This window comes from Anser cygnoides, chromosome 1 (assembly GCF_040182565.1).
Source record: "Anser cygnoides isolate HZ-2024a breed goose chromosome 1, Taihu_goose_T2T_genome, whole genome shotgun sequence".
Lineage (NCBI taxonomy): Eukaryota > Metazoa > Chordata > Aves > Anseriformes > Anatidae > Anser > Anser cygnoides.
Window position 1 is genome coordinate 88,902,105 of NC_089873.1, and position 26,557 is coordinate 88,928,661.

At 39.1% G+C, this 26,557-nt stretch overlaps 1 protein-coding gene across 11 annotated transcripts in view; it reads right to left on the minus strand.

Annotated features, from left to right (window-relative positions):
- EPHA6 (EPH receptor A6) overlaps positions 1 to 26,557 on the minus strand; it is a 517,785-nt gene that overhangs the window by 376,697 nt on the left and 114,531 nt on the right. For 9 of the 11 annotated variants that reach the window (XM_067001793.1, XM_067001791.1, XM_067001836.1 and 6 more), the window contains one exon: positions 13,602 to 14,265. In XM_067001793.1, the coding sequence (XP_066857894.1) occupies positions 13,602 to 14,265 (664 nt within the window). The remainder of the gene's footprint in view (positions 1 to 13,601; positions 14,266 to 26,557) is intronic. The other 2 variants (XM_067001817.1, XM_067001818.1) reach the window with 1 other exon arrangement.

Below are 26,557 nucleotides of genomic sequence, written 5' to 3' on the forward strand. Positions count from 1 at the left end.
ACCATAATAAAATATTAAAAAGAAAAACCTAGCCATAGACCAGCCTTCTCATTCTGAGAAGTGAAGCAATTTAGAAAACATTTCAGTCTCCAGAAAAATATCTAAGAGGATAAAGTAATACACATGCTCCTCAGGCAACAGATAACGAAGTATTTCCCATTCACAAATTAAAGTTCTTGGCACACTATTAATAGTGTAAAACATTAAAAAACAATTTAAAATTGTTGAATAAAAGCAAATGGAAAGTAAGGCACAAGTAGGAGAAAAAGTAACAATCACAGAAAGAGGAAAACACATAAAAAGGGGAAAGGAAGAAATGCACTCAGATGCAATCTTTTTGCCTGAAAGCACCTTAGACAATGCACAGACTGTTTATTTTGCTCCATTTATCTTCTGAAGCATTTCTTCCAAAAAAATACTTCCTGAAAATCTAAAAACTTTCTGCCAGTGACTTGCCCAAAAGGACAACGAAAGGCTGATGTGTAAAATCTACAAACAAACCAGGACCTTCTAAACATTTCCTAGCACATCAGCTTATGTATAATTCACTTTTTCTGTATCATAATAAAACTGCCAACAGCATTTTTCCGTCTTCAGGTCTAAGTCCTTCCCTCCCCTCATCTTTTTTAAGTGACATTGTACAGAACTGTACAAAATGCTTTGTGCGTGTTTTGACTATATAAATGAGATTTGAATATGTCAATATGTCTAAATGATGTGAGATGACAGCTGTGACAGACACGAGGATTTTAGAGATACATAAGCTTAAATATATTTAGATAAATACCAGCAAGATTCACACTGGTCCGCAGTAAGAGCAGCGGAGCACATCACAAGTACTGTTAGAAGCATGACCATGCTTGTTCAGGGTATGCAGATATCAGATGTGATATGCCTAACAAGTGGAATATTCTACAAAGTAGATCATAAATAAAAAAGAAATAAAGCAGTAAAATATATATATATATTCTCCATTTGGCAAAAGCTTAAGCTCATGGGTAGCTTCCTAACTCTTTGGCTCAAATGATGCCTCTAACATGACAGATTTTGGGGAGGAGTGATTTCTAATTATCTTTTAAATACTAAATACCTTTGAAATCTAAATTAGTCCATGACATAGAATAACTTCACATTCTACTTCAGCCTTGCTCTATGAAACAACTGTTTGATATTATTTTCAATATCAAGCTTTAGGAAGAAAAGGATAAATTAGTCAGCTAAAGCAAATCTCTTCTTACTTGAATGTCTTTCTAAGATACAAAAAGCAACTACAGTAATACAGTTCAAGTTTTTACATTCATACTTTTTTTATTATTCAAGACAAACTGTCCATCAGAAATTTCTTTGTGCAGTTACTTTACTCCTGCATGCAATTCCCAGGCTAAATCACACATGAGGTAAGCCTTTATTGATTGCTTTTGAAATTACATTTCTCAGTATAAATGCTTTAATAATTGACTAAATAAAATGATGGGTAATCTCTAAGGGAACAGTTCCATTACAGAACATGCTTTTTGGTTTATTTCTAAATATGCTGCTCGTTAACAACCTTCTCCAGGAGGAAGTACAGGTGATTATCTTCAGATTTCCTAGCTCAACTCCACTACTTCTCACAAGAACATCACCTACATCATAATCATATTCTGAAATGTTTTAATTTTTTCCTCAAACTATAAATTTAAGTACCTGTGTTCAGCAACAACACGAGAAGTGTCTTATTTAAAAAAAAGAAACTAATTTCCAGAATATGAGAATCTGAGGCAGAATTGCATCTGCACATAGAAATCTACATAAACTTAAGATTTAAGTAAAATTTCTGATCATTTAGTAAAAAAAATCCATAGCCTACTGTAGTGTAAAAGCTTGGAAATTTTCACTGAGCACTCAGTTTCCAATTTTTTCCTCAGTTTATCATTATTTTTTCCTACTGAGGGCTCCACACAAGTCAACAGTGAATAAACATTCTAGGAACTGTATTTCCAAACAATCCAAAGATGAATAAACATTCTAGGAACTGTATTTCCAAATAATCCAAAGACAAGTGTACCAGACAAATATAACAAACCCTTATTGAGTCTGAACTGTTATTTTACTGCAACATATTTCTTTGTACGTCCTGAACACTATTTATGCAATGATGCAGCACACAAAGTGGTCATTTGCCTCATTAGTGGCCAAGGCTGTAAATCACATCTTCCTTGAGAAGTATTTCTGTTTTGCAGCTTTCATTGTGGATGCCCAAATTCTATGCCTAACACAAGGCAATGTAAGCAGTTCTGTATTAAATACGTTTTACTGTGTGTTTATAAGGGAGTAATTATGATCTTTCTCTCTTCCGTGCACTTGTCACAGCAGACCTCTTCAGAACTTTTTTGGATGTATGTTTTTACAGAATCACAGAATCGTCTAGGTTGGAAGAGACCTCCAAGATCACCTAGTCCAACCTCTGATCTAACACTAACAAGTCCTCCACTAAACCATATCACTAAGTTCAACATCTAAACGTCTCTTAAAGACCTCCAGGGATGGTGAATCAACCACTTCCCTGGGCAGCCCATTCCAATGCTTAACAACCTTTTCAGTAAAGAAGTTCCTCCTAATGTCCAACCGAAACCTCCCCGGCACAACTTTAGCCCATTCCCCTCGTCCTGTCACCAGGCACGTGGGAGAATAGACCAACCCCCACCTCTCTACAACCTCCTTTAAGGTACTTATAGAGAGCGATAAGATCACCCCTGAGCCTCCTCTTCTCCAGGCTGAACAATCCCAGCTCTCTCAGCTGCTCCTCGTAAGACTTGTTCTCCAGACCCCTCACCAGCTTCGTCGCCCTTCTCTGGACTCTCTTGAGCACCTCCATGTCCTTCTTGTAGCGAGGGGCCCAAAACTGAACATAGTACTCGAGGTGCGGCCTCACCAGAGCCGAGTACAGGGGGACAATCACCTCCCTAGCCCTGCTGGCCACACTGCTTCTTATGCAAGCCAGGATGCTGTTGGCCTTCTTGGCCACCTGAGCACACTGCTGGCTCATATTCAGCCAACTATCAACCAGTACTCCCAGGTCCTTCTCTGCCAGGCAGCTTTCCAACCACTCATCTCCCAGCCTGTAGCGCTGCATGGGGTTGTTGTGCCCCAGGTGCAGGACCCGACACTTGGCCTTGTTGAACTTCATACAGTTGGCCTCAGCCCATCGGTCCAGCTTATCCAGATCCTCCTGCACAGCCATCCTACCCTCGAGCAGATCGACACACGCACCTAACTTGGTGTCGTCTGCAAACTTACTGAGGGTGCACTCAATCCCCTCATCCAGGTCATCGATAAAGATATTGAAGAGGACTGGCCCCAGTATTGAGCCCTGCGGGACTCCACTAGTGACCGGCCTCCAACTGGATTTGGCTCCATTCACCACAACTCTTTAGGCCCAGCTACCCAGCCAGTTTTTAACCCAACAAAGCGTACGCCAGTCCAAGCTAAGAGCAGCCAGTTTCTTGAGAAGAATGTTGTGGGAAACGGTGTCAAAAGCCTTACTGAAGTCAAGGTAGACCACAACCACAGCCTTTCCCTCATCCACTAAGCGCGTCACTTGGTCATAGAAGGAGATCAGGTTCGTCAAGCAGGACCTGCCTTTCATAAACCCATGCTGACTGGGCCTGATCGCCTGCTTGCCCTGCAAGTGCCGCATGATGACACTCAAGATAATCTGCTCCATGAGCTTCCCTGGCACTGAGGTCAAACTGACAGGCCTATAGTTCCCCGGGTCTGCCCTCCGGCCCTTCTTGTAGATGGGCGTCACGTTTGCTAGCCGCCAGTCAACTGGGACCTCCCCTGATAGCCAGGACTGCCGATCAATGATGGAAAGCGGCTTGGCCAGCTCCTCCGCCAGTTCGCTCAGTACCCTCGGGTGGATCCCATCCGGCCCCATCGACTTGCGTACATCCAAGGGCTGTAGCAGGTCGCCAACCATTTCCTCATGGATAGTGAGGGCCACATTCTGCTCCCCATCCCCTTCCACCAGCTCAGGGTACCAGGTATCCAGAGAACAACTGGTTTTGCCGCTAAAGACTGAGGCAAAGAAGGCATTAAGCACGTCAGCCTTTTCCTCATCTTTCGTAACTAAGTTTCTCCCCCGCATCCAGTAAAGGATGGAGATTCTCCTTAGTCCTCCTTTTTGTGTTGATGTATTTGTAAAAACATTTTTTGTTATCTTTAACGGCAGTAGCCAGATTGAGCTCCAGCCTTTCTAATTTTGTCCCTGCACAGCCTCGCAACATCCTTATAGTCCTCCTGAGCGGCCCGCCCTCTTCTCCAAAGATTATAAACCCTCTTTTTTCTCCTAAGCTTGAGCCACAACTCTCTGTTCAGCCAGGCCGGTCTTCTTCCTCGCTGGCTCGTCTTCAGGCACGTGGAAACAGACCGCTCCTGAGCCATTTAGATTTCCTTCTTGAGCCATTAAGATTTCCTTCTTGAAAAGGTTTAGCACTGCAGTTGAGGAAACCTTGAGTTGAGGAAAATGTGCTCAGTCATGAGACAACCGCATTATGTTTCTCCAGCTGGAGGAAAGCTTCCTATAGCTCAGACAAGATAGCTGCAACCAACAGTGAACATCTACAGCCATTAAATACAGCAGGCCATGGTTTTCTCTCAAGCAAAACCTGCCCACATACAATATATCTGACTGTTGAAACAGTTGAGATTGATCATGTGTGAAGTTCAATGAACAATTTCCAAGTCAAATTAATCTCAAATGTTTGAGCTCAAGCTTTAGCTAGTGACTCCCAGAAGAAGTAAAGTTTATGTGGCAAGCAAGAAAAAGCTGTATTACCCCAGGACTGACAGGTACTGCTTCTTTCAGTCTTTTGAGTACACGACATACATTTTAAGGGCAAATTCCATCATAGTGAGGAAAATCAGACAGGAATTTAGGGTTAATGCCTGCCTTCTTCACCCGTCTCCACACCACAGCACCCAGCCTGTCTGTCTTCCTGTTATCCCCATTTTACCAATATGCAAGCAACTTGCATATTTTTCTGACAAATAAACCTTTGGGAGTTTAACAACACAAGATTTCACTAAATGACTGTTCTGGCACCGGCAAGCCAAATATAAGGCTTGACTGAGAACTCAGTTATGACTGGACTGTAACCATTGGAAGATTGAGTCTCGCTATATATAGGGAAGTCCATCTGCACACAGGTTTACAAAAGATTCATGAAGTAGATCCACAGCCCCTGCCCGTGTTTCCTGCCCTGACACTTCAACCACTTGCTCTGCCCAGCATGGGAGCTGATTTGCACCTACAGAGAGAGAGCCTGGAGACCTAAACCAGCATCATTGCATGTGTCACCACCCCAGGACACAGCCCCACGCTCCTACACTGCACTGAGGAGGCCTGCCCCAGGCGAGCCTAAGGGACAGGGAAAAAACACTGCAAAGTGCTGAGAAATCTGCATAGCAAGTTTAAAAAACAGAAAGTCAGACAACTTTTAAATGTGTTTGTTCTATACACAGTTGAATAAATATATGAACATTTGTGTGTATTTATATATATTTTACAAAACTCAAGGAAAAATTGTTTCCTGTAGCATTAAGTTTTGCTTGCAACCATCACTGTACGCTACTACTTTCAGCACAGCTAGAACAAATAATTGCAATACACTATGGGCTGCTGCTAACATTGAATCATGAAGCTCTATTACTGAGTCATAAACAACAACAACAAAATTAATCACTGCACTATTCAGAATTTTTGCCTAGTATATTTTGAGGATAGCTGGGATGATCAACGCCCAGCAAAACATATACTAATAAAAATAAGAGGCAACACAGAGTAATCAGCATGGTTTTGCTCCTAAAACTTCAAGTCTATACGCACAGATGTACATCAATGACATTATCTGTTTGAAACTTGTTATTTTACCTAAGTTGGCTTCATATTTCTATTATCAAAGCACGTTTCATACTAACAGTATTTTAACACACATTTCTGAATGAAAGTGAAAAATAGTAATTTCTTAAGATTAATTCAGTTTGCAAATAAGTTTATCATATACGCACACTTTATTCAGATGCAGGCTTTCATTTGTATTCTTACGATGAAATATACTAGAAACAAGGTTGTGGTGGCTACTGTAAGTTTCCTTATTTGCTTGAATTAACACAAGGTTAGTCACTATGATAAGAGAAGAACACAATAAATGAACATGTTATTTGCATCAGCTTAGTTTCATTGATAAAATTAAATATACATATATATATACATATTTTTTTAAATCCTTACTTCTTAAGCAGCACCCCTTTCAATTGTTTTTATCAGATTTGTTGTGTTACAATTTGACTGAAAAAAACCTACAGACAGCCACAGATTAAGTAAAAAGGGTTGGGTCTGAGCTACAATGTGAACGTCTGTGTCACTGAGATTTTTCTGGCTGCTAACCCACGGAGTCATGGAAAACAATTGTCCTTAGGTACTTACTTAATTCCCAGAATTTTGCTGGGGTAAAAATGAAAAAAGTAAATAATTTTAGTAACAAAGGTAAGAAATATCCTTAGTTTTAAAACAATATAAAATATATAACACTAGAAATTTAAAATAAATTTAAATAAACATGCATATCTTCAAATGCTTTGCAGGAACTATCCTGTTACACAGGGCACAAAGATACAGCATGAAACAGCTTAGCATACAACAAAATTAAATTAAAATTAAAACACAATAAAAAATTAAAAGTAGTATGCAATGAACATAGAAGTGCTACCAGTACTCTGCCCTTCCACCCCCAAATAATCACCTGACTAAACTACCATTTATGCTTGAACTACCTTTATATTGCCATTTTCCTAATGTATATAATTCTTGAGTTCAAATCAGGTCTGATCTTTGGTGGTACGTTAGCAGTTATTTGTTGTTAAGCATATTCAGAAACTTTGAACAAGTCATTACTGCTTTTCTGTACTCTTACCTATAGAGTTGCTATTATCCACAATTCCTATTTTTTTCAGGCACGCTATAGGATTATACTAAAAAAACTTCTAGTAATTCAACCTAAAAACTATTTTGAAATTTCAAATGGCAATGACATTTTATCCACATTTAAAATTCAAGTATGTAGTGAGTGTTCCCATATACTGCATAGCCTAACACAGGCAAGAGAGCATGCTCTTCCTCACCCCCCGCGCTAACAATGAAAGGTCTAAAGGCACTTTCATTGAAAACAGTGAAATTGGAAACAGTGAAGTCTAAAGTTTTTCGGACTCACATGAATTACGTATAGTAACCCATCATTTCTAAGTGTAGAAAAAAGAAGTGTGAACCTCTTCCAGAGCACTTGCATATTCAGGAGTTCGCTATAAATTCCAATAAATGATATGGCTGTTTGCTTTAAAAAATAATGCAACTACTTGGTTTTGGAATTGCACAGTAAATCACAGAGACTATTAAAGAAACAAAAACAGTTCTGCATTGGTATCTTCTGGAGGATTAACGTAAAAGATTGTGATAAGCAACCCCCTTCTCAGTCACTCTAGAATGGGGGAGAATTTGGTGAATTTGGCAACCTCCTCATTCCCCCTACTCTCTGGGATGTCACTGGGGACATCTGCTACACAAAACATATCATGTCTTTGTGCTTCGGAAACAAAGGGATACTGAAGAATAACCGTGGAGTTAATGCTGTTGGGCACATCACCATACCTGATCACTCATTCTGAACTTTCTCACATCACTGCTGCCATAACCTTCATCCATGCTCCCACTCACCTCTCCTCTTGCTCCTTCACAAATTGCCACTGGCTTTCTGCACCATGCTGCAGTACCTGCAGACTGCAGTGACTTATCTTTTACCTTGCGTGTGGGCTCACTATGAGATTTCACTTGCAAGACTTCAATTTCAGGAGGAAATGAGGTTTCAGTTAGAATTTATTTTTTTGTTGAACTCATAGGCTTGCATTATCAACATCCCTATTTGTCTATCTTGTATTTTAAAAGGAAAGAGTACTCAAGACTTGAAGTAAGTTACATCTGCAAGAGAATCACCTGTGGCAGTCTAGGAGACATGCTATATCAGCTAATGCAGCCACCTAGCTGCAAGAAGTCCCAGGACCTTCTGCAGCTGCCCATTGTGTGACAATAAAGAATAGTCAGTAGATCATCGCAGACAAGTGCCCACACCTTTGGCTATCCCGAACAGCCTGCAGCTAATTGCACCCCTCGTTGTAAAATGTTCTATTGTGCTGGAGTGAACAGTGTCCCACTTCTGCTGCAGGAAGGACACTGACTACTACTGTGGAAGGGTTTTCTCTTAAAAAAGAAAATTAAGATTTAATCTTATTTAGCCACTTTTTTGTAGTCCAAGATCTTCTGTGGTTTTCCTTTACATGCTTTTATTCAGTGCCTAAGGGCTAGCAAAGAAAAATGGATCTCAAAAGTAAATAAATACTCCAGAGGAAAAAAGCAAACAAACAAAAGAACCCAATTCAGTATTATATCTCTGTAACTATCAGGAAGCTTGCCATTCCACTGCAGGTGCATTTTGCTTTTCTTATGCCAGCAGATAGCTAACTAAAGCATGACCATATCATGACCTTGCATGGTTTTAGTAAACTGTCACAAGGCAGTTGCCACATTTCCATACCATACCCTCTACCATACCATACCATACCCACATACCCTCACTAGGGTTTGTGAAGTATCTTTATTACTGGCAAGTATTGTACTAACCAGGGAGTCACACTATCAGCTCACATATGATGAGAAGGGTTAGTTTGTATTTGCAAAGTGAAAATGCTTTCTAATTGAGTCAGACAAAAAGACTGAAGACAGGCTGCCAAGACAAATCCTAACACAGAAACACTACCACAATTTTGAGTAATGAATAACAAAAGTATTTGTTCATTTAATCAAACTCTAAATATTTTCATGTGTTAGTATCCCTAGGAAGTGTTGATCAGGCAACTAAAGTTCAAATAACTCAATCACATTTCTATTTCTCATTATATTTGTTTTAATTAAACTAAGTCTGTCAATGCCTGTTAAAATACACTTTAAAAGTTTCCTCAACAATGCTACATTATTGAGGGGAAGGGGGGAAGTTAAGGGACAACAGCTCCTGAGAATACTCTTCAAGAAAACTCTACTTGAAAAAGTTAAAACACACTTCTGTATTGCATTTATTTGGTTGACTGAGAGTCTAAAATAAACGTTAAGGCGGCTATAATAATTAGTGTTTGCTGTATATAGTTGAATTAATTGCTAACCTTGATTAATTCAGATACTTTTTGGTCAATCATTAAAAAAAATAAATCAAACTTCAGTTAACAATCAGCCAATTATTAATATATCATACTTAAGAGAACAGTTCAGTTCTCTGAACTGTCAGGTTTATATGATGACTAATATAACCAGAACTCAAATAGGCATAACAGAACAAACTTTGCAGAGACTCATTTATATTTTGAGAAGTGTCACAAAATATATTTCATTAAAACTATTTTAAGTGTAAGAACCACATGTTTGTCTTGCTTTCCAAAACATCCAGTTATCCTTTTTGCTTTGCAGATGCCCGTCAAATCCACTCTAACTACTTTTATCAATCAACAAATGACACTATTTTTCCTTAGCTCACAATAATAAAAGTAACCCTTTGTTCCTTATTGTTTTTCTTTTTAAATGCAAAAAGCATGTGGCATCCCTGTCCATGGCAGGGGGTTGAAAATAGATGATCTCTAAAGGTCCTTTCCAACCCAAGCCATTCTATGATTTTTATAAACATATGGCCTGCATATATTATGCCTTTTTTTTTTTTTTTTTTTAAAGTCCAGGATGACCTTTGTCTTGAACTGAAATTCAAAGAAGATACTGCATTGAACTGGCTACTTTTAACTGACGTTTATTAGAACCCTATGCAGCATCTCTTCCTTTTATGCTATGACTAACTCACTTGTTACTGGGGCAGGTACCAATGATCTAGCAAAGCAAATGCTTCATATTCAAGCCGTTTGTGATTAGCAATGCCAAATTATTGGTTCCTACACATTTATTAACACTTAATGAACCAAGAACCAGTTCAGAGAATATGGCTTTTTATCCCTCCAGGCTATGCCGCTAAGAAACGTACACGATACATGAATAACCATGAGCATCTTGCAGTCAATAAGACTTTTTCCATTGACCTCACTAAAGCAAGACAGTGCCCAAATCAATAAAAAACCTCTATCAACATATCTCTGAACTGTTCTAGATGCATTCAAGTAGACATTTAATAAATACAGATATTTTAATCCAGTTGTCAGTTCTCCAGGCACCGTCACTCTGAAACTACACTTTTAAAGCAAACACAATGGATCAGGAATACTGATAGTTTCACAGACAAAGAGAGATGCATAAAACCAACTCATTTATATAACTGAAGTAGTAATGCAACGTAGTATTTCCTGAATACAGAGATGTACTTTTTAAGATCTGTGATAGATAAGCCATACTCGTCATCAAAAACTTCCTGTTCCTTACTGAATTATGCACTAGTGTATAATTGAAAGTTTGACTCCATTTGGAGGTAGGAAAAATATTCAGGTGTTAGCCTATATGCTGCCCACCACCCAACTACTTGCCAGAAGACATTCCAAAATAATATACTGTTACCTTAAAAGTTACTGTCACACAGGAGAAAAATAATGACAATCAGTTCAGATTAGTTCTGATCTGTAACCTTCTCTTCTGTCTCCAATACATCCAGTATTGGGATGCCTATGAAAAGCCTGGAGAACAGCATCCAATACTTCCCTTCCCATGTTCAGACTTGTAATGGTGGAATGGAAGGGATAAAAGGGTTCAGGTTTGGATTTGGTGGGCTGGCAGGGTAGAAAGGGAACCAAGAATATATGATGATTGTATAAAATATATTGTATCAATAAATAGATGCAGAGGTGTGTTTTTTTTTTTTCACCTTTACGTTTCTATGAAAAAAAGGCAAGCGTAAATTTCACAATCTTTCCACAGAAAGGTAGTATCATTCAAGTACTTTAAGATGTAACGAGTAAGAACAAGTTGGTTCAGGATTTATTGATTGGTGACAAATCTTTTTAACTCCAAACTTCCGATCCTTGCCTCAGCCTAGAAGCAAGGCTCTCAAAATAGGATGCTAGGGCTGTCTGGAAGCCTGCTGTCAGCTTAGCTGGTGATCTTAGTTCACAATACTCAAAAATTCACATGGTAAAAATGCATCTGCAGCCACCCAAGCACACATCTCTGCTACAAGCTTTGGCACAAAGGGAAACACAACCATCTTGACAGAAACTCTTAAGTCACTGCTTAAGCAAAATCCTAGAGAGTGGGCAGTAGCGAAGTTAAATTCACCAAGAAATAAGACAAACGTTGAGAAACTGTCAGGAAAAGTAGTACTAATATTAAAATACATTGAATATAACTGAAAGGAAAATATTAGACACCTATGGAAATGATTTCAAAACATATATAGAAGCTCTATTAGATTATGATCATCTAAAATAGTTATCTGTTGCTCTCGGGGCAAAAAGGTAAGATGTGAATACTCATCTAAATATTCCATTTAATTTAATAGGTACCTGTTCAGTAGCAGATTGTACAGTCAACTGGATAAATGAGTGGAGTCAATGCACAGCAGAATGGTTTCCTGACGTTTTATGTAGGCTTTGGTTGCTGGTTTTATTGCTCCTGTATAGTTCTAGAGTATGACTCGCATAATGGACAGAAATTCAACGAGTATTAATGTCTTGAAGAAAATCCTTATCCCGTTAAGAGAGAAACCTTTTGACCTTTTGTAGAAAATTATATTTCTTTCCAGTAATGGCACTGTCAAAACTTTGCAATGAGTATATTTTGATAATTAACAGCAGCGGGATTAGACAACAAACAGTAAGCAGATTTCATTCTCTGATTGCAACGTATAGCATGCTTTTAATATTCTATATCTCTCAAGGTCACTGCACAGCTTACTTAAACCTGAGTAGCTCTTGAGCACAGTATTTAGGCAACAGAAATCTCACTTGCATAATTTATAGACATGGACCCTTTTTTTTTCCTTTTTGCTAAAACACAAAATTAAACCAAAGCAGGTTAGTATCTCAATGGCTATTAAGGCTCTCTCTACAATCCATTACAACAGTGAAGAGTAAGAGTATCTTTTTTTAAAAAAAGTCTATGTGAAACTTATGAAAGGTAGAAAAAATGCTGAAAAGCACACGTGTTCTTTAGTACACTGTTTCTGAAGCTGACAAAACAACCAACTACCACGAAACTCCATTGCATGAAAAAATGCATGCCTTTTATGATTAAGTATTACCCAAGCAGTAAGTATCACCTATTCAGAAGGCCTGGCAGGTGGAAAAATAAGTCTCAACACACACACATTCTCCATAGATGTTAGTCTCAAATTGAATGCACAAAAGGTCACAGGATTGGGGTATATTGAGTCCAGTGCTGTGCTTGAAAAGTTTTAGAAATTCATGTTATGAACAGAAATAACGTGAATTTTCCCATTTGTGCATGAAGCCCAATTATCAAGGTTTGACGAACACAACCAGCCTTTCAGGAGTGGCAGAGAAGGGGATTAATGAAGAACAGCACCTGGATTCTGCAGAAGACATACTTTTTCCTCCTGCATGTGTCCTCTGTCCTACCTACGAATGTGAGAGGCTGATAAGGAAAGATACATTTCCCTTTGTAGCCATCTTCAATTTGCTGCCTTGATTTGAAACATCCTTAGCTCTCTGTCATACAGCAAGGTGCAGTGCTATGTTGTTCTACGCATGCTAGCACACAGAGAGGTCTCCATGAAAGTTTTAAAGGGAGATCACCAAGTACAGTTTTTCTAAGACAGAGCTCTTAAGATACAAGAAGGTGGCAAACAACATTCAGCAACTAACTCCGACGCACTGACAGTTCATCAGCAGTTTGGCTTACTGTATTCTTACCTTAGTCTTTGGGAAACACCAGTACTAGATACGTAGTATGACATAAGGTAATGACAATTTTGACTATTGTTAACTTTTTGCTTTAATTCTGAATAGGGACTCAAACTTCTCCAATTGAACTCAGTTACAGATTTTCTATAACACATTACACATGGAAGCATTAAAACCCACCAAAGCATGGATGACAGTGTCACCTCTTCAGGTGAATACTTCATCTTCATGTGCCTACAGGAAAGACCTAAGTCTGAATTAGGTGACTAAATTTCCCTTTCTGAGAACAAAGGGGGAAAAAGATCATTTCCATCACTGCTTATCTCATCCTGACGTATGCATCTAAAACAGATGAGAAGAATCTGCTCCAACATACACACTGATCTCCACTAATTATAAAAGGAATCGTGGTGACCAACTGGCCTATAAACATCTACACTGTAGGAATATACACAATTCAACAAAAATCTATCTTCAACAAAATGAAAATAATCTTTAGTAACTGTTTTCTTTGAAACCAACAATATAGTGATTTTTAAGTGATATTGCTTATTTCTGGATAAGAGGCATTCCTTGAAAATGTGATGCAACATTTCCCAGACACAATGGGCTATTGACTGTTCATATAATAACATAAGACTACTTTTAATCAAACATTGTTTTCTTACCGTGGCAGGAACCATCGAGTTCTTCATATCCTACACTGCAGATACATCGTCCAAGAGGCACAAGCCAATCCCCGTCTGCTCCACAGTACAATTTTGGGGTATCACGTTCCTCAGCGCTCTTCACACAGGAGCCCCGCACTTCCACCAAAGAGGAAGAATCAACCCTTGGAATAGTATCAGGGAACATAGCCAAGTTACGGACCGTGAAAGGGCACTTTTTGTAATAAACACGGACTGAGACCAAAGCAATGCACGCTCCAATGTCTTGAAAAGCAAGATAAAATCCTTTCTTGTTTATTGGCCCAACCTCACGAACTTCTGTGTTGAGTTTAAGAATGCGGTCACCCAAGTCCATCTGGGTAAAGCTCTCATCAGCTGCAATAGTATCAATTTTAGTGTACTGGTTTGGCTTGAATTTTAATCCATGAGATTCATCTGATTCCATGTAGTAGAGATTAAAAGTTTCCTTGCAGGTTCCCAGTACCCACGGAATACTGTTGCAGTCCCTCAGGGTAAACTTCATTTCCACATAAATTTTCTGTGCAGCATCACGGGAGATCCAGTTTGTTCGCAGCCAGTTGTTTTGGTTCGGTTCCATCACGTTACATACCTGGTATGTATGAATGGGACGATTGTGTTCATCCATTTCAGTTATGGCATCCCACTGAAAATAAATCAGATTGTGATAAAAATCAAGAAAGATAAAAATTATACATATACAGAGGCAATCTAGACACACACATGTATTTGCATTTATGGTCTAGTTAAAAACAGTTATTTACTTAAAGATTAGAGGAAAAACTGTAGTTAGAAGCTGATACCAACCACAGAAGAGTACGACAGTTTTCAGAAGCTCTGCAATAAGCTTCTGTTAATAAAGTCTCTAATGTGGCTTCAATAGAAGACACACTGGCCATCTATGGTTCTAGTGGTAAATTCAATACACCTGAAAATATTCCTGGGCATCTGTTTCAATCCCCTGTGCTGAAAAATTTCCTATAACGGTCCCATTTGGCACGCTTGTGGGCTGGTTCTCCAGCAGTCCTCCAAGCAATTCCCACTGCTCAGGAGCACTGCACAGGCCAAGCGCCTGCAGCGGTCAGCAGCTGGGATGCAGCCACTCCAACTTGGTGGGTCTGAGGTACATGTACAGACTGTCCTGCCTTACACTCACTGTAGACACAGCAAATTGTACAGACAGATGTTACATTTCTGGCCCATAGGCTCTGTATTACACTTATTTCTTTTTATAAGAAAAATAAATCTGCCACAGGTATCATGTTATCTCTTTACCCTTACAAATTTTCTGTCTTACAGTTAGGAGCTAAAGTAGGAATTTGTTTTTTTTTTTGTTGTTGTTGTTTTTAAGTTTCATCAATGTAGCTAAAGAGCTCAGAAATCAAAAACACATCTATGAAAAGCTATTCACATGCTAAACATTAAAAATTACTGAATGCCTAATTCAATACATAATATGCTACCATAAAGGATTACCAACAACACCAAAATATCTTCAACAAAATTGAGCCAGCTTTCCACCAACAACAATATACCACTAAACATAAGTGTCTTCTTATAAAAAGACAGCAAAGTTGTAGTTCTGTGTCCAGAAATATTGTCCCACAAGAAGTTTTAGTGTGGCCTTTTGGACATACTGTTCTCTTATGGCATTCTAAATGTAAACTAATGTAATGAATGGGGTTTTGGCTTATTGATAAATATCACTTAAAATGCCAGACTATGATAATATTATAAAACATCAAAATACATGCTATTCATGTTCATGGCTTAGCATACTTGGAACACATCAGTTATGAATACACATTTAAGATTACTTGCCTACTAAAAAGAAATGAGCTTAAAATTGAGAAAGCAGTTAGGAATTGAAAAGCTGACCAACTTTCTCATCTTTGCAGTTACTTTGGTTAAATCACAGTACAGCATTTTAAAATTTTCTATTAAGTATATAGAGGTGTACATACAAAACATGTCAAAGCACATGTTCAAATTACCCGTAACATGCAATTGTGAGTACAATAGCAAGATAAGGACCTTACACGTCATCATTCAAACATGAATTCAAATACTATAGTCCAGTAATACATCCACCCTACAAATTCTTCTCTTGTAATATGCACAGTAGCAATATATATATTTTATTCTTTAAAGCTAGATTTCTGAAGATGCATTTCAACTACTTAAGCAGTAGAATTTTCTGTGTCTACCTAGTTCAACATTACAAAGAAGGTAATGGTTGGCCCTCGGTCTACTAGATTGAGAAAATACAGGAAGTATGAGTTTAGTTTATATTTTTTAGAGCAAAGTAATAAATAACAATAAAAGTAAAGGAAAAAAGGGTACCATTTAGAACCATGGTGAAAAGAACGATTATTTGTTCATCTTTTTCTGCGGAAGAGGAAGATATTACTTACGAGTCAAGTGTTCATTTTCAGTAAAATCCCGATCATCAGATGATTCAAGGCCTACATGAACATTTACACAGGAAAAATCCCGTATAAATATGTAGAAAACTAGTAAGTGAGGCCAACTAAGTTTCAAGAACAAGTAAGGTTTCTATATGGAATTGGGAGAGGTTGTTCCCATCTCCAAGACCTTTCACACAATCTTTCTGTAAAAAGAAAAAAAAAAAAAGGGTAGCAGGGAAGTACACCTCCTGTAAGAGTGAACTGACCCATTGTGGTGGAAGTAGCAGAAAAAAATCCCCAAACCCGTAGCTCCACTAGCCTGAAATTCAAAGTGGATAAAGGAATTCCAGGTGGAGCCAGAACTGACCAGAGGAGTGGGACTCCTAGTCACTGGAGTGCGTACCTAGGAACTATCCAGAAAAATTGAATCATAGAATATCTGAATTGGAAGGGACCCACAAGGATCACTGAGTCCAACTCCTGGCTTCCCAAAGAACCAAACTCCCCCCCCCCCAAAAAAAAAAAAAAATCAGAACACGTGTCTGAGAGCATTGTTCAAACACTTGAACTCCAGAACTCCAGCAGGCTCGGTGCTGTGACCACTGCCCTGGAGAGCCTGTCCCAGTGCCTGACTGCCCTCTTGGTGAAAAACCTTTCTGTGATATCCAGCCTGATAGGGTGGACAGGATAGGGTAAGTCAAAGTATTTACTGGCAACCACTTTTGGAATTCCATCTCCCAGTTGCAGCAAGAGTAATAGGACCTTCAGGCTAGGCTATTTTAAAAAACAAAAAACATACTTTTATACGATAACCAGACAATAAGCAATGGTTGTCAAATGTTCTGCTACCTCATGGGATTTTTACATTGCCAAAGGCTTTTGACCTCCGAGTTTGGCACACATTCAGGAAGGACAAAGCTGCTACTTCATCATTTATGGCAACATCAGAAAAAATTCAGATTTGGTCAAAGTTGTGTCATAGAGGACTAGTTAGCACAGTGCTCATGTGTGTACCACTGCTCCCAATTTGGGATTTTGAAATATGATTAAAATATACCCTGCAGCAAGCAGTACATAATATCCCAAGTAGATCTTGGCTTTCAGAAAGGAAAAGGGGACTTCCACACTCTGATGGGCCAGGTCTCTTCCCTTTTGCCAAGCATGAATGCACACAGCTTGAATTAACTCAAGATTCCACAGCCATGGAGGATTTAGAAAAGAAAAAAGTGTTTAATTAAAATACATAGCTCCAAGCCTTAAAATCTTGCCAGTAGAGGTTCTTTAAAAGAGAAATAGAAGAATCTCTCACTTGTCGATCCCTATCATGCCTACCATATCCGTTAAATGAGATAAGGACATAGCAGCTTTTTCTCCATAGATAAAACACATCCCATAAGTTTAAGCATTATACAAATACAACCACAATGTAGATGTTTCGAAAAGTGTAAGAAGTTTTCTTAATTTGTATATCAAACCACATTAAAAGGAGAATGTGTAACAGGCTTCAGAAAGATCTCTAGCAAAAAATTAATAATCAGAATAAAAGTATAATAGGTAGGATGACAACATAGTTTTTAAAATGGAGAACAGTCCTCAGAACTGGAATAAACTAGATTAAAGCAAAAAAAAGCCTCAATATACTACTGTCTCTTAAGAATATTACAGAAAAAAATCGCAACATATTCTCCCCTAATATGAAATTCTCTTCAGAAATATTTATATATTCACTTTGAATCAATACCTTGAGTTGAACTTAGAAATTAAAGCCCCAAAGTTTGCTGCTAGCCATATTGTTAATAATATAAATCTACTACTTATGTAAGAAAGCAAAGTTTCAGCATTTCAATAACAGGTTTCAAAGACTAAAACAAGAGGAGTTCATCAAACATGGGCAGTGCTTCAGTTTATTCAAAGCAGATCTTACATGTTCCATGCCTGTGCCTTTCCCCTGTGCTCTGAGCTGTGCTACTGACAATTTCCAATTTGTGAAAATTGATGCATTAGGCAATAAAAAATATTTAAAAGAAGCATTTGCAAAAATACTGAGCAATAATCTAATCATACAAAAAATATTTTCAAAAAATTTTAACATCTAACATTTTACCTAACCACTGTACTGAGACATACTGCATACGTTACGCTTATAAATACAGCTGTGAGCTTGTTGGTGCATGATCTTAATTACTATTCCTAGATATTAAGTGCAAATGAGGCAAGTTCTACCACCTCAAAATGTCAACATCAGAAGTCGGACAGAATTCAGTCTATGATAATCTCTGACAAGGACACATTCTTCCTTGGTGAAATACAATCTGCTTTTAATTTTTAAAAAAGCATTCCTCCCCCACCACGACAGCCAAGAAATATTAAAAAAAATAGTTAAATTCAGTGCAACAAAGAAGCTGAACAATTTACTAAATATGCACTTGTTTTCTTTTGTATTTCATGTTATAGCTATCTTATAGGAAAGATGGGGAGAGACTTTATCAGGGAGTGTAGTGATTGGACAAGGGGGACTAAAAGACAGTAGATTTACATATTAAGAAGAAATTATTCACTCAGAGGGTGGTGAGGCACAGGCTGCCCAAAGAAGCTGTGGATGCCCTATCACTGGAGGTGTTCAAGGCCAGGTTGGATGGGGCTTGAAGCAACCTGGTCTAGTGGCAGGTGTCCCTGCCTGGCAGCGGATTTGCAACTGGATGATCCTTAAGGGACCCTTCCAACCCAAACCATTTTATGCCTTCAGTTACGCAAAATTATTCTTCTCTTAGACCTTAAAAGCAAATAGAAATATCTTACTGGCAATGTCAGCACTAGAATGTTGTAGCTCCTCCCAGAACACTTAACTTGACATGCATGAGAGGTGGCAGAAGCTGTGGCATTTTGACAAGATGACAGCTGAGACTACCTTCAAACTGAGTCTCTTGGCATCCTAGCGTACTGCATACTTCTGAAATTTTTCAGCACATTTTTTACCTTTCAAATCACACAAACCTGGTAATACTGATGGACACAGTAGCAGGATAAAGTTAGTTTGTACTGATGAAGTTCCAGGACTTGCAATAAAGGAGTGGAAAAAAAAAACATTTTGGAAAAAAAGATTTCAAAATTCTATTTTAACATTGTAACCAGCAGTGAAACCAATAAGAGATTCTATTTCACTTTTACTTGTGGCATAAAGCAGGAGTAAATATCACTGAAAGAGATGAACATGGAATCTGAAGATCAGGAGAGAATATGACAAATAATCCTTACATTTTTTCAAGTACAAGGTATGAGATAAGGCTACAAGCCACACTAAGACTTGAGTTAGATGAAAATCTCAACTGTTTTCATATCTCTACAAACTACTTTACAATCTGTTTCCTTTTAGAACATCGCTAATATTTAACAGCTGTACAGAGAACACCATAAAAAGCAAATGACCTGATTTCAATCTTGTTCTAGCTATAATACTGGCATTTGGTTTCAAAGTGTTCCCCCTTTATTTATTTTTCCTAAGCTAAATACTACAGATTTGCAAAAATCAAATACTATACTTAGATTTAAAAATCAGCAAGAGGTGTTTATTAAAAGTCAGTAGGTTATACTAAAGGCTGTATGAACCATGAACATTACCAAAAAAAGACTGCGTTTCACATATTGAATGTTAGTTTTAAACATTAGTTTTTCATAAGGAAATGTTTTAATGATAGCATTCTACAGAAGAGTAAACATAGCAGACCAGTTTCAGTGTGATGGAAGTAGTCATAACTTCCCTGAAGACGTGACGGTTATTTCAACAACATCTGAATCTTGACTATTATCTTTAAACCACAGTTGGCCTCTTAAGTGAGGCATTATCACGGTCAGAGTGTACTATTTAAGAGATGTTCAGTTGAACACTGGCATGATTTGCCCAGTACTAGCCATACTGAGAAGTAGATTTATGTGGGGAACACAGGAAAAAAAAGACTGAGAAGATACTAGTCATTAAGGATGTAAAACTATTAGAGAGCATCCAAAGAAGTGCAACAAAGATGATGAAGGGTCCATAGGGGAAGATGTCTGAGGAGCAGCTGAGGTCCCTTGGTTTGTTCAGCCCAGAGCAGAGCAGGCTGAGGGGAGGCCTCATGGCAGCCTGCAGCTCCCTCACGAGGGGAGCGGAGGGGCAGGCGCTGAGCTCTGCTCTCTGGGGACAGCGACAGGACCCGAGGGAACGGCATGGAGCTGGAACAGGGGAGGGTCAGGCTGGGTGTTAGGGAAAGGTTCTGCACCCAGAGGGTGGTCGGGCACTGGGACAGGCTCCCCAGGGCAGTGGTCACAGCACCGAGCCTGCCAGAGTTCAAGAAGGGTTTGGACAATGCTCTCAGGCACATGATCTGATTTTTGGATGGACCCATGTGTAATCAGGAGAATCACAGAATATCCCAAGTTGGAAGAGACCCACGAGGATCACTGAGTCCAGCTCCCAGCTCCACGCAGGCCTACCTAAAAACTAAACCATAGTTATTGAAGAGTGTTGTTTGTCCAAATGCTTCTTGAACACCAGCAGGCTCGGTGCCTTGACCACTTCCCTGGGGTGCCTGTTCCAGTGCCTGACCACCCCCTTAGTGAACTTGATGATCCTTGTGGGTCTCTTCCAATTCAGGACATCCTCTGACTCTAGTCCACCCTGTTGCTGTCTCCCAGCACCCTGTGGTGGCTTTGGAAGGTTGTGTGTTCCTACAGCAATTTGTAGCTCATCTTTGACTTCCAGTTCCAGGTACTGCACGTGGGAAGCAGAGAGAACTCATGGCACTGCACCAGAACCAACAAGAGTGCATCTTTTTTTCACGTGGAGACCTGTACTATAGGCTTTTCTCTATTGTGTCACTGGAGCCTTGTTACTTCCCACGTTTGCAATCTCCACTCTGCAATTTATTTGGAAACAAGGCCAAGCAGATTCTCACAGTTTAGCAGCAGAAGCCCTATTTGTATGTGAAAGATACACTACAATATTTTATTTTTATATCAAACTCCACAGTAAAAAGCTTTTCCAATTAATACGAATAGTTGCATCAAGCAGTTGAAGATGTCTATTTTATGTGGTCTGATATCTAGATAACTTCACATGTACTGGAAGACACTTCTCCCACAAGTTGTCACAGACTGATGAATTAATAGTGGGTTCTTAATCTCAGATAACAGTTATTTAGGCACTGATCCCAGCAATAGCTATGTAATCTAGGATGGCAGTTTTAGTATCCTGCACAGCTCGAGATTATTTTTATTGACATTTTACTGTATTCAAAGAAAAATGCAGGGACACCAGTTACTCAGGCCCAAGCCCTTACTCAGTAAGGTAAGGAATAGAAGAGACCATCCGACCTTATGAGTTCCGCACATTTTGTTTCCCAGGCTAGAAAGTTCCCTCACTTTTCTCATTAACCTTTTTACTCTAAGGACAATTCCTTAAAAAACAAGGGTTCTGCACTTACAAATGACTAACCAGTGTATCTTAGCTCATTCCCTATCAAGGAAAGGTGGTGGTGTGCAGCATATTCAGATATATGTACATACTAAGTACACAATAGGACCCCTGGGTAAAATATTTTACACAAATCCTTTGATGTTGAGCAAAATATGTATGGATAAATCCTAGCTTTGCATTCGGGGGAGAACTGAAGGAAAAAGCAGTGCCTGAAAACAACATGCAATAATAGATTAGGGAATAAAACCTGTTGACTTCAGCCACTCTGCAATTGACTAGGAAAACACATAAAGGCAAGTCCTCAAAGGTCATAAATTGTATTACATATCTGGCAACAGAAGAAAGCTTTCCTTTCTAAATCAATGAACAAAATACATAAGGGTCATGCTAAAGAGGTCTCTCGAAGGTATCAGAGAACTAGGTAATTCAGAAATGTAACTGTCAGTTACTTCTTACACAAAAACGGAGGCTGGCATTTGAAAACTCAGGGAACCTGAAAAAAAAGTGATGGGGTTTTCTGACATATATCCCTCAATCACAGACGTCCATTTCGAACAGGTCAAATCCCTAATAATAAAAAGTATGACTATGTTCATTATATAAAGCTGTTTCTTTGGATAGCAGCAGCCTGAAGAAAATTACATGTACAGGTAACTTCTGTACCCAAAAACAGTTCAGTAAGCAATTATTATATCCAAAGAGGAGAAGAAAAAGGAAATGGCATTTTTTTCCCTAAAATTTTAATTGGTTCTTCTATTATTGTCATTTAATGGAAGATTTTATTACTTGTTTTCGGTATCAGTATTTGCAGTATGGGAGTCTGCAAAAATTTACAAGTGAATTCTCACTTTCAACTGTTAGTTGCTGACAATCTTGTTGATCCTATTTCCATGGAAACAAATTGAATCATAAAAATAAAGAGTTTTAAAAGTTGTTTTTTTTTAATTCCCTTACACTGTCTCCAGTGAGATGATCTCCACAGAAGTGGGATCAGAGAGGTCTAAGCTAGAAAGCAAGAGAGAGGACCTGCACTTGGCATGCAAAGTTGCTGACTGCCATCTACAAATGCAGATTTAAACTTCTGGCTGCTGTAGTGACATTCAAGCAGAAACAGCTATACTAGGTAACAGAATTGCAGAAAAATTCTCTTAATGTTCTTAGAAAATAAACATCTTAAAGCATAGTTCACAACTAAAACATTACAATGAAAACATCGAGTTTAAGGAATATTACAGAAACCAACAAAATTACTGTAAAGAAAAAAAGGCAGACAATCTCAGTTATCCATACGTTTCCCACCAAGTTTGCATAGCTAGCAAAACAGAACAGCAATTAAACTACTTAATCATTTAGGTTGGAAAAGACCTCAAAGATCATCAAGTCCAACTGTTACCCTAGCACTGCCAAGTCTATCAATAACTAAACCACATCCCTAAGCACCACATCTACATGTCTTTTGAATACCTCCAGGGATGGTGACTCCACCACTTCTCTGGGCAGCCTGTTCCAATGCTTCACAACCATTCCAGTGAAGAAACTTTTCCCAATGTCCAACCTGAACATCCCCTGGCACAACTTAAGGCCATTTTCTCTTGTTCTATCACCTGTTGCTTGGAAGGAGAGGCCAACCCCCATCCCACAGCTACCTTTGAGGTAGTTGTTGAAGGTGATAAGGTCTCCCCTGAGCCTCCTTTTCTCTAGGCTAGTAACCCCAGCTCCCTCACCTGGTGCAGGAGCTCTGTCGCTAGGTGGAGCAGCTCCTCCACACAGGCACACCTCCCACAGGTGCTCCTGTACCACCATAAAAGTAGAGCACACCCAACAGCCCAACACCTGGGTAGCAGCACTTTCCTACCTGGGCTCTGTCTGGGGAGCTGCCTCGGTTGTGCTGGGTGCAGAGCTCGGAGAGCCCATGTCCTTTGGGTAGGCCAACACCACCGCTCCCTGGTGGAGCCAGCAGAACCCCACCTCCGTGCAGCCCACCCTCCGTGCCAGCTGCCACACTGTGACTCCAGTGGCTGGGGCAGCCGCTGCTGCCACCACCACAGGATGGCTGCCACGGCCGTGCCCTGGGGCAGTCTCAGGGCAGGGAACGCCTGCAGGCCACGGACTTTGCTCCTCCAAAGTCGGTCGCCTCAACCAAGGCTTACATTTAAACCGTGCCAATTTAAAGTCGCTTAAGGAATGCACACAGACACGTTAGGTTAGCTCTGTAGAACCATAACTGTAATTGTGACCCAAGTTTAGGGGTAAAGATGACAACAGTTTTCTACGTGGGCAGCAGCATATAGGAGCCTATGACAGTCAGTGGCAAACCTCTCAAAATCTGTAGAAGTAAATGTAATTGGAAGGGAAGAGCAAAACCTGAATTTAAAAAAAGAATAATTAGGAAAGTTAAACAAGAGAATATAGGATGGAAAGTGGCAGATTATTTAGCCTGTTTTGGTTCTCAAAATACAAGCATTAATAGGTCTTGGACTGCAGAGCATTTATTCTATGGCTGAAGTAGCCAGGATAATGCAGAAAGCTGTTAATGCACTTAAAATTTAAAACCCCAAATGGCAAGTCACCTCCCTGTTATTTACATGAAGCACTGAGTACTAGAACAAGTGCAAGTATGAGCATCTCCAAATGATTCAGCCTTCCTTCACCCTGAAAGTTACTATGGTGCATATAAATGTTTTCTTCAGGCAAATGAGAATGAAATCTGGTGAGGTTTTGGAGATGAACCCTGGAATCCAAGTGAGACAACCTTCAGCCGTAAAACTTCAACAGCCTGCCACTCGTGGATTAGCCAGTGTAGGAACATCGGGACAAGATGACAAAACAGGGCAGCCCTGGTTGAGCTTTGTAGAAAACATTGTGGGCCTTTGAGAAGGGAAAGGGAGTCACACATCCTGAACATGAACCATTACACATATACTAGAAAAGATCAAACTCCAAGAAACATAATTTTGTTTGAAAGTACCTTATCTGATAGGCGCTCAAACTACCGAGGCAGTAAATCCATGTGACCAACATATAAGCGGTGTCATAATGCATCAAGGAAAAATATAGCCATGGAGAGATGTTTCTGCTGTTTGTATACCACAGAGAAAATGTTAAACAGAAGTCTGAAGTAATAATACATGTTCCCTTCCATTTTAGACCATAGGAAGGCAAAGCAGTATTGGAAAAGGGCTATATAGGAAAATGAAAAAACAAAATCGTACACATACACATACAGACTGTTTATAGCAAACCAATGCATAATTGAAGCCAAACACTAGCTTATAAAATGCCATTCTCCTCAGCACTCTGGAACAATGTCTTTGTTTTCCTGAACATGTTATGAACTGTAAAGACTCAATGACTTGAGTCTGCAAGGATAGCATGCCAGGGTGTAATTTTCTTTTTAAACGAGAGATGATAGTAAAACCTCAGCAGGAGGTGAGAGATGCCACAATACTGTGGTAAAAGCACTGCTGATCACCTTTCCAGAGGCATCTTTATCCCTATGTAATGCAACACTCCCACTGTATTCAGAATTGAATGGAAAGTGAGAGTAGAAAGTCAGCTCCTTTTCCAGATACTGTGCATCTTAGCTCTCAACCCAGCAGCATGCCCTTCAAAATCTGCTTGTGTGCCATCTTTGGGTCCTGGGCCATTTCTTTTGTAAAACAGAGGTCAGGAAGCTAAGAATATGTACACATAATGACATTTTACAGGTATCTGCTACTAGAATAGAGCTGATTCAACTGATCATAAGACAATTATCAAGGATGCTGCCAGGAAAAACAGAGGTCCTGTGCTGAAACAAAATGATGAACAATGCTGATGCTGGCAGGCTAATGAGAACAAGAAGCTGGCAATCCTCACTTGTCTGAATGAGACTTGCAGGATTAACTAAGAACAGAAAGAATAACAGAGCGGAAGAGACCTTTACAAAAAAAACATGAATAATTTCTACATTTACAGTGTCTCTAGTTCAGAGACTTGTACAAATTCAGAAGCCACCTGTTAATCTTCATCATTTATGACCAGCTCAGTGCAGCCATGTCTGTACTGTACTGAATTCGACCCAACAAGCCTCATGGTACTGGAGCTGGTCTGCAGCCTCCTCTCCTGCCATATCCCTACTTCCCATGGACCTCAGCCCCTCACATTGTTTTGGCCACCTGAAAAGCCAGAATACTGTCAGGGCAGGGAGAGACAGTTGGTACAAAAGATCAAGTCCTCAGTCTGAGACTGACCTTGCCTGCTCATGATTTAATGCATGCAGTACTATGACTTAAATAACTGACTGCTTTTTACCAGTCAACACCTTACAAAATAATGTAGTGCATCAAATCATAAAGGTGAGTTAAACGCACAGAGTTTCAAATATTACTTCCCTTTTACTTACTATTCAGGCTTTGAATCTTCAATTTAGTATTTGAAATTCTCCTTCAGCACTGGGAAGACGCTCTTTTGCCTTCAACTCTTTAAGAAACAGAGCTTTAAATAAATACTATAGAATCACAGCAAAAAGGTCCTGGCTATGTGCACACAGATACCAGAGCATAACTCAGAGTTTACCATTTTTATTTCCTAAATAATAGCTCAAAGAAAGCATTTTAGTTCCGATGACAATAAAAACTGTACAAATACTTAAGCTTTCCCATCAAAATCTGGTGGATCTCAGAGTCTATTGTTACATGGGCATTGGCACATTTAAGTTACTGCAATTAGCAAGCAATCAATGGGGTTAATACCGATGAAGTAAAACCCATAAGAGTATCTAACCATTGCTTCTTCCCATCTTTCCTTGATTCTTCAGGGAAGTCACTAGAGCTTTAAAAAAAATTTGAAAGTCCTGCCATTTCTGCTTCTTATTGAATTAGTACTAGTCAATTAGTGGTTTTAATTGAAACTATACCAAACGGAAACAATTAAGAATAATAATTATACAAAGCAGCTATATAAAGCAGTCCAAAGATGAAAAGCCTTACAAACACTAACACATTAATTCAAACTAAGACATAAAACTAAAGAAGCAAAACTAAAGATAATTAGAGGAAGGTAAAGTGACAGATCACTGATTTTTACCAGCATGCGCT